Source organism: Cucurbita maxima, unplaced genomic scaffold, assembly GCF_002738345.1.
Source record: "Cucurbita maxima cultivar Rimu unplaced genomic scaffold, Cmax_1.0 Cma_Scf00004, whole genome shotgun sequence".
Taxonomy (NCBI): Eukaryota; Viridiplantae; Streptophyta; class Magnoliopsida; order Cucurbitales; family Cucurbitaceae; genus Cucurbita; species Cucurbita maxima.
Window position 1 is genome coordinate 3,263,875 of NW_019272020.1, and position 12,650 is coordinate 3,276,524.

Sequence of the window (12,650 nt, forward strand, 5' to 3'; positions counted from 1 at the left end):
TCTTACCTTATGTATCAAAACGCCCATTTAATCACATGTTAATTAATATAAAATCATAGTTTATGAGTGGAAAAATTAACATCCAACTAAAATTTATTATCGATCGATCTACTATTATGATTATAAATCAAAATTTTAACTTACTTACACCAAAGTGAAAGGGAACCAAAACTGGAAACGGAAAGCTGCCTCATAAATGATTCATGCTGGGTTCTCTCTCCATGTGGATCACTAAATGAAGAGATTGTCTATTTTAGCTGTGTAAATTTTAAATGTTAAAAAAAATATCGTGTTGATCATCATTTCCCGCGTTATTTCCCGTAAGTTCATGGTTAAGCATCAGAAACTGTTAGCTGATGATTAAGAGGATGATTTTCATCGCTGTCGTTGAAGTCAAGACTGCCTTCAATTTCATAGATAAGATCGATTTCTGTTTGATCCTTATCATCCACATCTGTTGCCATTGAAATAGTAGTAGTAGTAGTAGTAGTAGACTCCAGCTGCAGCATTTCAGAGTCTATCAGGGCGTGCATTCTAGCTCGCTCTCGGTCTCTTGGATATGAGCAATACAGGAAAGAGTAGATGAAGCAGCACAGTGACATTGGAATACCAATGGCTGTATAGAGTGCCCTGGCTAGTGATTTTGCATTCTCTCTATCAGCTTCAATCTCAGCAGAATCTGAGGATCCTCTTGCAACTGGCTTATATCCATACACATGCTGGGCCAGAACACCAACAACAGGAGGAGCGAACGATGACAGAATCGACTCAAATGATCGATCCAATGCATAGATGCTCGTCCGGGACTTCTCTGGGACTATCTCTGCAAATATTGGACTGTACAATACACCAATTCAGAATGCAGCAAAAACCGTGCATGAACATAAGAATTGCCATATTATATAGAGCTGTAAAGTGCATTACATTTTTGTTCTAGTTGATGAACACATACTTGTTAGTTGCTGGTGAATTCCATGACATGCTGAAACCCATTATGAACAAAACCAGTCCATGCAAGAACGCTGTGGATGGATCGTCCGGCAAAACCAGCAGCAAAATTGCAGCCAGAGGAATGGCAGAACCTGAGCTTATCTGAGACAGAACTATTCTTCCTGAATTGGGAAAGCGTTTTGATAAGATATCTCCCATTCTTCCTCCAAAAAGACCGCCCAATGAACCAGCAATTATAAAGAGAGTCCAAAGAAATCCTGTTTCCTCGTGAGAAAAGCCGATGAGTTCAAGCCACATGGGAGCAAACGACAAAGCCGACCATGGAAATGATCCTGCAACCCCTTGAGCTACTATTATCTGGAAAGATTGGATCCCTAAAACTGACCTTGATTCTTTAACTAGATCCTTCATTTGTGACCAGAATGGCTTGCGTGGTCGATCCTTTGTTGTTCCATCAATCTCGGAAAAGCGTGGATCGTCTGCAAAAAGCCATACTAGCATACCAACTATGACACTAATCAGACCAACGAGATGGAAGGCAATTCTCCATCCGGGGATTCCCATGACAGATGTGGAGGCCATTAAAACAGAAGAAAGACCACCAATGATCGAACCAAGATTTCCAGTTAGTTGTAGCCATCCAAAAGCCAAGCCACGGTTGCTATCATCAGTGGAATCAGCAACGAGGGACTGAATGGAAGGTACCACTATGGCAAGACCGATACCATTTAAGCCTCTGGAAATTGCCACCTAATATGATCATCAAAGATTGCAACGTGGGTTTATAAGTGTTCATTGGTATAAAGCCTTTTGGGAAGTCCAAATCAAAGCCACTAAAGCATATACTCAAAGTGGACAATATCATACCATGGTGTAGAATCGTGATTCCTAAGGTCCAACTGATATTATGTTTTTACTTCAAATTTCACTATTTAATACATTTCCTAATAAGATTACTCAAATTTTGAGGTTAGCGTCCACTAATATTTGAAATCAGAGACATAGATATGCAGGGCTTACAGGAGATGCGTGAATGGAGAGAGACGAGAAAGACGAACCTGCAAGAATGTGGAGGAAAGGGCGACGAGAAAAGTGGCAGCGGCCCACAGAAAAGCACCTAAAGCGATGACATGGGCGCGGTTGTGATGCATAGCTAAGTAAGCAGCTAAAGGGTAACAAGAAGACTGAACTAGAGATCTGAAGAGAGTTAGGGATCCCAAGCCAGTGGGATCGGTGTGAAGAGCGGCTCCAACTTCCTTGTAAACTCCAGGCAACAGGGACTCATCGGCCCTCTCCATGATAGCAGCCAGATTCACCAATATCAATGTCACTGCCTCAGATTTCATCTTGGAACGCTGATTGGTGTCCACAAACAGCCTTCCCCGCTACGAATTTTGAAGCCCTTTGTCCTCAGTCGGCAGCGAGCGGCACGGGAGAAGTGTGTTGACCCAAGGCTTCAGCTTGGGCAATGTTTGTTGAAGCTCCACTTGTTGACCCGAATGAAGGACCAATCTTTTGTTTTTACCACTTGGAGTTTGGATAAGATTTGAAAATTTAACCATTTTGTTTGTATAATTAAATGGGGTTCGCTACCAATTACTTAGTTTCTCGACAACTTCTGATACTAAATAACATTATCTCAACATTTCTTGCCTCAAAAAAAGTGCTTTCAGTGTGAGCCAAGGAAGGGATCTAATTCATTACTTATATCGACAAAATTAGATTCGATATATAAAATAGCGGAGTAACTTTTTAGTTTTTAAGGAAGAATACTGGGCCGGGAGCCCAAATAGAGAATCCACACGAGGCCCAGCCCAAAGAAAGAAGTGAAGTATATGACGCGACCATGACGTGAAGCTGAAACGTGTGGGCATGGGATTGGTTGAAAATGAGTCACCGAAAGCATCCATTCCCATGTCATCCAATCAGATCCTACTACTCAAACATTAAAATATTCGAATCTTGTAATTTTTATGATAAAATTAAATGAGGTTTTAGAAAGGGTTATGGTAATGCTAAAGTCAACACAATTAACGCTTCATTATGATCAAATTAAACTTTAGAGCCTAAATTCTGGAGTTACAAAACCCCATTTCTCATCATTGTTGTATGCCGGACACAAAAAGCTCAATTATTCACCTTTCTAACAACACTAATAATCTAATATATTCTTTCCATTTCTTCTTAAACCTCAATTTAAAATCATACTAAGTTTATGATTTAGATCCCAAAGAAACATGGTATTTTATACATTTTTTTGTCGAGTTGGAAATAATTATGGGTCCGATCCATATCTACTTCGATTAAATTATTGGATTGGACCCATTTTCATGTCCTCCTTTTGGATCACCCTATTTTTTTTTTAGATCTTAATTGAAGTCAATGAGGAGGTGGAGTTTACAAATATAGTAAGAAGCAAATGCGTTGAAGGAATTAGGAGGTTAATCTCGATTACGATAGAGAAGTGGGTGATTATGGAAATTGAAGAAATTGTTGGATTTCACCAGGGTGGTCTCCACCCTGTGAGCTAAGACTAGAGGTGACTTGAATGCGTTGATTACACAGATTGCATGTAAACAAAACTACAATTTCCGCCAAAACATTACAACATTTATGATGGTATTAAAATAAAGACAATGATAGTCCAATCAAGCACCAACTTCGAAATTGGCGCTTCTCCGTCACGAATTCCCATGTGCTTCATCCCAAACATCCAAACCCACTTTTTTTCTTCCTCTTTTCATTTAAATAATTGCATGCATAACGCCTATACTATAAACATTGTTTCCATGCTCAAACATTACCAAATTTCATGTCATTTGGTTCATGTAACCATCATTTGTAAGAGAAAATGGGAGGTAAGCAGCGTTGGATGATGATGAAAGTCCCACGTCGGCTAATTTAGAAAATGATCATGGGTTTATAATTAATAAATACTATGAGGCCTTTTGGGACCGTCCAAAGCAAGGCCATAAGAGCTTACACTTAAAGTGGACAATATCATACTATTGTAGAGAGTCGTATTCGTCTAACATGATATCAGAACCATGCCCTAAAAGGAGTTGAGCCTCTTCGAAGGCATGAGAGTCGAGCCTCAATTTATCGACTAATTTAAGGAATGATGGACAATATGGACAATATCATATCATTGTGGAGTGTCGTGTGTTCGTCTAACCAGCTCTACATGTTAGAGACAGGTAAAAAGCTCTACTTTAATTTGGGGCACCCATCTACGTCAACCTCCGGTTTCCAAACCTGCCTGCAGACTCCGGATCTTTATATATAAAAGTATAATGCATGAATTGGTAACGCACATGAATACAATGCATATGGGAAATAAAATCTACTCGTTTAAAGATCCCAGACAGATTATGGCGGCTACCCATTCCTCAAATCTCGCCTCTAATCGCTCCTAAATTATGATAGCTGTTATTTATTTATTTATTTAAAAAAAAAAAAAAAAAAAAAAAAAAAACATGTGTGTCTGGTGAGAGTGGAGAGAGAGAGTGAAATGAAAGATGAGAAACATGAGAGGCCATGCTGCTTGCTTACTAGGCTACTGCAAAGAAGTGAAGTCTGAGAATGTAGAAACAGTACGAGGATGGTTTAGCAGTAGCAACACCAAGCTGTCTGTTCCCTTTATTATTTGGAAATATTAAGAAAATAAATAAAAATAAGAGAGTGTGAGAATTGGAATAATAATTATAGGAATATGTAAGAAGAAGAGAAAGGTATGAGAAATTGGAAAGAAAAGAGGAAATCCCAAAATGGAAGTGTATTGTATTGTGATGTACATAATAAAATTGGGGAGAGGATGGCGAGTGATTTGGATAATTATACCTTTACTTCGATGTGGGTCTGTGATTCTCATGCCTCATAAGCATCTGGGTATGGTAGATGGTAGATGTAGATGAGGATTAATTAATTAATTAATTAATCAATCTGACGAACAAATCCAAGATTCTATCATACCTTCACTCCTAGTCGTCACATTCTCGGACCCCCCCTTATCACCATGAAAATCCAAAGAAGAAGAAGAGGCCGAATAGTTGTTGTTAACTCTAGTACCGCCACAGTATTTGGCATTCATGGACGCTCCTCCTCCTCCGCCGCCGCCGCCAATGTCCCAACTTGGCGGAAGAATATTCCCAGAAAGGAACTCTTCTGGGAGATGCGTTTGATGAAGATGGTGATTACGGCGGGGCTCGGGTGTGGTTTGGGCAGTATCAAGGGAAACTTGAAGGTCGGAGGCGAGGAGATTTATATTAGGTTGGTGGAGAGGGGGAGGGGGCTGGAGATTGAAAATAGAGGACAGATGATGATTCTGTTTGGGGAGAAGAAAATGGGAGGATGGAGAGAGAAGGGAAGTATTTGTAGAAGTAGTAGTAGTAGTAGTAGTAGTAGTATCAGGGGAATTGAAAGGAAAAGGAGGTAGCTTTTGGGGAAATGGGCGGAGTAGGTAGGGTGGGGAAGAGGTGGAGGAGGTGCCGCCAAAAAGCTCCACTCTTGCTCTGGGGAAAGAGGAGGCAGGTGTGAAGGGAGGTGCTGGAATCCCAGTGAATTCCTGGACCATGGCTCTGAAATTGGAAGTATCTGTGGTGAGGACGGTGGTTGGGGCTCTCCTCGACGCTCGGGTTCGCTTCCTCGGGTTACGAGCAGAGGCGTGGCTGCCAGTACCAGTGTTGTTGTTATTATGGTTATGAACGACGTCGGTTCGATCCGCGGTGAGAGTTAGACCCCGTGGAGCTTGGACATTAGTTGGCGTGACTTGATGAGGGAGTTGCAAATGCAATTGACTATTGGTGGCCGTCATAAACGATTGGGGTTGAGAGGAAGAAGGGAGCATGGAAATGGAGGCGGGAAGTTGGATCGGGTCGTGGTCGGACCTGGGGTTCCTGGAACAGAGGAAGTCGAGATTGGGAAGGGAATTTTGAGGTGATCGAGTGGGTAAATGATGGGCGAAGTTGGAGAAAGGGTCGAAGAGGGAAGAGGAAGAATGAGAGTGGTGCGTCGCTGGAGGATGTACGGATGGTGGGGGTGGGTTGGGCTTAGTAGCTATGGGGCCGACATGCGGTGACGGATTGTTTAAGAAACCAGAGAGCCCCCCCTCCGCGCGTGAATCGTAGTCTTCTTCGCCGCCACTCGAGCTTTGTATACTTGCACTACTCCCAGAGTCCATCACGAAACACCCAAACAAGGCCAAGATATGTACGGACACACACAAAGTATACCACAGGTGCAGAACCAAAAAAAAAAAATAAATTAAAGCTGTTCGGCCGCCGATTGCCCCTTCATAATATCATAAGAAACCCATTTGAGAAAGGGGGAAGGGGAGAAAAAAGCCACCGGAAAAACAACCGACACAATCGGAGGTTGCAGAGGCGGAGTTGTAGAGTGGAAGGTCCACAGAAAACCCTTAAATTTGGAACTGTGGAGAGGAAGAAGACGAAGAAGAAGAAGAGGACAGAAGGGTGGGGGTTTGTGGTGTTTATAATTGGGGGAGAGGGGTTTGCTGTGAAAAAGAGAGGTTGCTTCTGGGCGTGGTTTTACTCGACGGAAAAAGGATCATACGTGGGGCATCCATGTGAGATAAGATGGAAGGAAACTCGAGAATGCTACAAACAGAGTCAAAGTAAATGCAACTTGCCTGCTTTTCATCCGCTCTTAATCTAAATAATATTATACCACCAAAAACCCTATAAAAAAAATCAAATCACAATTATTGACTAAACATTTTCTGATTTTTTTTTAAAAAAAATATAAATAAAAGGAATCAATAGAGAGGGTTGTTGAGTATTACAAAAAGTCAAGAAAATCACCACCATCATTATACTTTTCCACACATATCCCAAGCCCAATTTTGTACTTTCACGTTCTTCTGACATATACCCCTGCGTGTGGTTTGTGCCGTATAATAATAGTAATAATAATAATAATAATAATAATAATAATGTCAATAAAGAGAAGGAAAATAAATAAATAAATAAATAGAAAAAAGGAGAATGAATGGATGATTGAATTTTAAACATAATTATGTTAATGGAAAAATAAGAAAACTGTAAGTTGATGGGTAATGCAGTGTCGGTGCGTGCATGAATTTTATTTGAGGGATTTATTTTTGTTTGTGAACATATTGATTGATAATAATAGGGCTATTAGGCAATTTAATTCAAAATGGGGCAAATGAAAGCGGCTGTTGTTGTTATAACAAGGGGTGATATCCTGGCGTTGTGTTGGGAGTACAAAGAATTCAAAGTAGACATCAAATTTCATTTTCCTATTGGAGATGGGATGTAGCAGAAGCCAAGTTGAATATGTATGCTAATTATGATGATTTTGGACCCCTAAATATTGTAGACAACGCCATATATATCTATCTATATATATATATATATATATATCTATTAGTGTATGGTAATTTATGGTTGATGTTCACATTTTGGAGGTAGAATCATATTGTGTGTGAATAATAATTAAAAAAAAAAGAAAAAAAGAAAAAAAAAAGTGGAATTAAGAAAAGGTTAAAGGTAGAACAATAATTTGGTTATGAAAGAAACAAAAGGAGAATGATGAGACGTTGGCGTCATATTGAGTGAAGCTGTGGGTTGGATTGATGAGCAGGAAGCAGGAACAGGAAGGCCATTAATGAGAGCCATTGGATTGAAGGGGCGGGGGGGAGTGGCCTGACCTCAATTCAAGCCATCATTTGGATCTGATAATTGTAAAAAACTTTGTACCAATTCAGATGGGTATCCATCCAGATGGGGGCCCCGTAATCCACTATCCTCATAATCTGGGTTTGTTTTTCTTCTTTTTATATTTGAAACAGAGAACAGTTCTGGGAACGTGATTCTTACTCATGCCTTTGCTATTCCTGCAATTTACTTCAACTATAGTCAGAAAGGGATTGAGAACGCAATATGGAAAGGAGGAACAAAAAGTTTGGTTAGGCGTCATTTTTTTGTTCTCATTCATTGGTCTTTCTTTTGAATGCCTTTTGTTTATTTGTTGTACAAACAAATATCATTTGTGTCTTGATTACGTCCAAATGTGTGCTCTTGCTTACTCTATAATTGGAATCCATATTCCCATTTATCGCAATTCATTTTCGTTTCATTAAACTTGTGTGTATTTTTTATAATTTAGGAAATGATCATGAGTTTATAATAAAAAAATATTCTCTTCATTAGTATGAGTGGGGCTTTTTGGAGAACCCCTAAACAAAGTTATGAGAGCTTATACTCAAAGTCGATAATATCGTACCATTGTGGAGAGCCGTGTTCGTCTAATATACGAAAATCCGAAAGTTGTAAAGAAATATGGAGTGGTTGATTACATGTTTTGGTCCTTCGTGAAATTGATTGTTTTCTTAATTCTTCAAGTTCAAGATAGAGGCTTATCAAGTATGAAATTGATTATTATTTTCCATTATGAATCCATCAACATCGTCCAATGAATAAGCTTACCCGTACAACTATTAAGATAGGGTCCTATTTAAATTAATATTTTGTATTGAAGGGATGAATAATAATTATAGTAAATAATATGAGCAAGTATGGAAAGTAAGGAAAAAAATTGGTTAAATAAAAATTGATATCTCTATACAAATTCAATTAAGATGAAATGCAAAGAACAGAAGAGAGAATACAGAAAGAGGAATGTTGGCTAAAAATTTTATTGCTGATAACTTCAAGTAGGTACAAAATATAATACAGACAAGATAAGGTTTCAATTTTATATCACTCAATTATTTACCAAATATCTAATTTTTACTAAATATCTTCCAGATATATCTCTATAGATCGAGGCATAAAAAAAATAAATAATAAATAAAAAAAAAAATTTTTGAAGGGAAGGGGGTGGTAAGAAGATTCATGAATGCGAGAAACTTCAAATACAACAAGTTAGAAACCCATCGCCATCGTCCCAAATTCTTAGTTTCTATTTAAAATCATTTTTTAATTTTAGTTGCACATTCCATAATTTGTACCCAAAAAATAAAGCATAAGAAGCCCTAAACAATTTCGACCACTCAACCTCAGGTGGGTATTCGTTGATCCTTATTATTTCCGACAAATCGCATTATTTTTGCAACCACTTCTTCAGAAACAAAAACAAAAAAGGAAAAAAAAAGTTTACCTGCTACAAGGACCACCGCTAATTTTATTGAATTAATGACATTGGAGTTTGATGTGTCGGGGCGGACAAGGTGATGGAGTTGGAGCGTTTGATCTTGAGTCGAGTCAAACTTGGACTGGGTTAGGTTGCTGCTTTGGCCCATCTGTGCTGTGACAGTACGGTAACGATTTTAAATTTCTTTCTGAGGCTTTTATGCAACTGGTTTATAATACCAAAACCTTTGTCCTGTGAGTATGCTCGTTGAATGTTTTTGAAGGGCTTCGTGGTCTCCAATGAATGAGGGAGGGGATGAAATCAATTAAAAGAGACACGAATTTATGAGTTATGGTAGAAAAATATAATTGCTTCCGAATTTTGATTGGGCCTTAATGTATTAGGGTAGAAGCCATCCAGTTATGGGCTCTTTTAGAGGCCGTAGAAGTGGACCGAAATCTTGGCACGGACATCGGGGCATACGCAGTGAAGGCCCAGAAAACATTCTAAAGAATTGGGGGCGGGGGAAGGTGGAGGGAACTGCAATCCGGCGTCGCTGTTTAATCAAGGGAAGCGAAGGAATCTGGGGGCAGCAAGATTGTGTTGCACTTACAGGCTGAAAATTGATATCCTGGAAAGTCAAAATCTATGCCGATTGGGATAGTTTTTGAAGGTAGACAATCTTGGGGAGCAAGGCGCGTAACAATTGAAATGGGTCTTTGGTCTAAGCCACGATTTTTCAGAAGCTCATAAAGTTCTCTTCCCACGGAACAAATATGCTCACTTCTCGTTCTATTTTCTCTCCCTCCAAACTCCCCTCCCCTCATGCTCGCTGTCTACTTCAGAGGTTTTCCCCTTAAACCCTTTACAACTGATTCCTATCCTTCGATTGCCGGTATTATGTTGTGTTTTAATGACCCTGTTTACTGCTTTTATGGCTTTCGATTATCTATCTTCGAATCCGAATGCCGCATGTGCAAACCATTATCCTGCTGAGTTGGTTTGTCATTTGTATCAATGCAATTCGATGTATTGGTTTACCAAGCGGAAGCGTAGGGTTTTCGCCAAATTTTCCCGAGTTTTGCTTCCTAACTTCACACGAGATGTGATTACGTTGAATTGCGATCGTATATGGAGTTACGTAATCGTGGGTCCTGTTTCTTCTAATGTAAAACCATGACATGTAGCTGATAATCAAGTGACTTCCAGTACAGTTATGGGCTAGATTGTCATTGCTTACTAAAAGAAATTTTGATGTAGGTTACATCCATCAATTAGCGTTCGGTCCTGCAGATATTCCACAACATCAAAATACAATAAGGAAAGACCAGAAGTCCATCCTGTCATTTCTGTAGATGCACATACTTCTCGTTCATGGGCTACTTATATCATTGTATGACCTGACCCTCCCTCATCTTTTAGATTTTAAATTCTCCTTTTCAATTTCTTTACTTTACTGTTATTGTTAGTATTTTTGTGCAGCCAGCTGCGGTCATGGGGTTTGTTGGGTTAGCTGCCTTTGTTCATTATAACGATGAGAGAAGAGCTGTCTTGAAAGGTTTTTGTTTGTGCTCTTTTATTTGATATTGGCCACCATTGTTAATTAGTTTCGCTGCAAATAAGTTTCATAATTATTGTCTATATTAAGACTTGAGAAAGAAAATATAGCACAGACGGTTCTGTTAGGACTTGGGATGACCATTATACAATACAAGGTTCTATATAACTATGATTTGTTCGCTTTTAGTTTACTCTATTGGGGGTCTCTTACCACAAGAAACCATAGGTAGCTGTGCAATCAATCATCCAGTACTTGTTGTGGATTTCCTTGACTCCTCTATGCATAGGATAGGGAAATGAGGAAGTAGAAGATTGAAATAAAGCTTGAATGGCCTGAATAATAACCTCTTTTTATATGGATTATGAAAACTTTTAGATTTTTACTTATAAGCAGGCACTACATGTTAGAAATTACAGATATCCACAATGGTATGATATTGTCCACTTTGAGCATAAGCTCTCATGACTTTGCTTTTGGTTTCCTCAAAAGGCCTCATACCTATAGAGATTTATTCCTTACTTATAAACACATGATAATCCCCTTAATTAGCCAATGTGGGACTCCCTCCCAACAATCCTTGACACTATATGCATATCCTATTTGCCATGTCTCTAAACTATACTGGGAATTTATGGGCTTTTACAACTCCTGATATGAATGGCTGTTCTGTTTAGTTTTTCAACCCTGCTGAGACAGTGATGCGTGGCAGTGGTAAACTTGTTGATATTAGCGTTGTAATACTGCATGATCAAGTTTATGCTCTGAAGATTTTGGCACACAAATGACTTTTAATGAGCCTGAGGCAGCATGTGGAATAAGTTTCGGATTGATTTTGGGGACAATATTTAAATGCTTCAGATTTAAAGACAACTAAAGTGTCTTCTTCTACTCAGGGCAGGGAAGCACCTCTGTAAACGTAGTTAAAGGACCAGTTATTGGGGGCCCTTTTGCTCTTATTGATACAGAGAAAAGAATTGTAACAGAGAAAGATCTTCGGGGGAATTGGACTCTCCTCTACTTTGGTTACACTTCGTCTCCTGATGTTGTGCCAGAGCAACTCCAGATTATGTCCAAGGCTTTAAACATATTAGGTATTTCACTACTTAAAAAACTGCAACATATGCACTATCCGTTTATATGGTGTTGCCATTTACTGCCTCTCTTGCTTCATTTATTTGTTTATGGTTCTGTGAATAAGAGTCTAGACATAGCGTCAAGGTTCGACCTGTATTTGTCACAATTGATCCACAACGAGATAACCCATCACATCTTCGTGCTTACCTTAAAGGTCAGTCTTTTCCTCTTCCTGAAGATGATACATATTGTCCAGATAAATATATTTTGGTGGACGTTTCCCTTATTTTTTCCCATCATCTTTGGACTGCAGAGTTTGATCCAAGAATTATAGGACTGACTGGGCCAGTTGCAGCAGTAAGGCAAATGGCACAGGAATACCGTGTTTACTTTAAGAAGATTGAAGAGGATGGCAACGATTATCTTATCGATTCTTCACACAAAATGTAAGCCACCTGACACTGCTGACTGTGTTTTTCTCATTAGGACTTGAATAATAATGTATGTATAATGTGGAAAAACAAACAGGTATTTGTTGAGTCCAAACCTGGAGGTTATGAGATGCTTTGGAATCGAGTACAATGCTGAAGAGCTATCACAAGCCATACTGAATGCACTACAGAAAACTGCTCACTAATTACCAACAGGTCTTCAAGTTCTTTCCTTTGCATTCCTATTTGTTGTAAGCTTCTTTCTAGTCATTCAGTGAAAGCCTTGGAGGTGTTAGATTGAGTTTATTACCTGAATTTCAACCCTTCAGATGTCCATTAGTAGTATAATAGTGTAAACAGAAAAAGGCAATTTTTTTGTTCAACTTTGTGAGTTGGGTTGGGATAAAATAATAATACAGCATCACTATAATCCGTTGAACTCACCAACTGCTGCTTCAACTATCTGATGAAATTTTGTTCGGCTCGAATGAGGTGCAAAAGCTACCGAACATGAAGGGGGC

At 39.0% G+C, this 12,650-nt stretch overlaps 4 protein-coding genes across 11 annotated transcripts in view; 2 read left to right on the forward strand and 2 right to left on the reverse strand.

The window, feature by feature from the left end:
- The window catches only part of LOC111478507 (vegetative cell wall protein gp1-like), a 446,768-nt gene that overhangs the window by 113,964 nt on the left and 320,154 nt on the right, over nt 1–12,650 (forward strand). The window lies entirely within an intron of this gene.
- On the reverse strand, nt 174–2,534 carry LOC111478440. Its single transcript, XM_023122702.1, has 3 exons — nt 2,010–2,534; nt 953–1,701; nt 174–837 (listed from the first exon to the last, which is right to left on the reverse strand). The coding sequence occupies exons 1-3, from the start codon at nt 2,295–2,297 to the stop codon at nt 333–335; spliced, it is 1,542 nt and encodes a 513-aa protein (XP_022978470.1). The 5' UTR covers nt 2,298–2,534; the 3' UTR covers nt 174–332.
- Nucleotides 3,852–6,589, reverse strand: LOC111478461 (kinesin-related protein 9-like). Of its 7 annotated transcripts, none has more exons than XM_023122736.1 (3): nt 4,924–6,589; nt 4,792–4,835; nt 3,852–4,210 (listed from the first exon to the last, which is right to left on the reverse strand). In XM_023122736.1, the coding sequence occupies exons 1-2, from the start codon at nt 6,128–6,130 to the stop codon at nt 4,819–4,821; spliced, it is 1,224 nt and encodes a 407-aa protein (XP_022978504.1). In that variant the 5' UTR covers nt 6,131–6,589; the 3' UTR covers nt 3,852–4,210; nt 4,792–4,818. The 7 variants fall into 7 exon arrangements, 4 of the variants coding, with proteins under 4 accessions (XP_022978504.1, XP_022978505.1, XP_022978503.1 ...); XM_023122737.1 differs by having other exon boundaries at nt 3,852–4,225; XM_023122735.1 differs by lacking the exon at nt 3,852–4,210 and adding an exon at nt 4,557–4,588.
- Nucleotides 9,435–12,572, forward strand: LOC111478493 (protein SCO1 homolog 2, mitochondrial). Of its 2 annotated transcripts, none has more exons than XM_023122776.1 (7): nt 9,435–9,910; nt 10,324–10,456; nt 10,533–10,621; nt 11,518–11,715; nt 11,823–11,912; nt 12,012–12,144; nt 12,227–12,512. In XM_023122776.1, exons 2-7 carry the CDS (start codon nt 10,419–10,421, stop codon nt 12,333–12,335), a joined length of 657 nt encoding a protein of 218 aa, XP_022978544.1. In that variant the 5' UTR covers nt 9,435–9,910; nt 10,324–10,418; the 3' UTR covers nt 12,336–12,512. The 2 variants fall into 2 exon arrangements, with proteins under 2 accessions (XP_022978544.1, XP_022978543.1); XM_023122775.1 differs by having other exon boundaries at nt 9,570–9,910; nt 10,546–10,621; nt 12,227–12,572.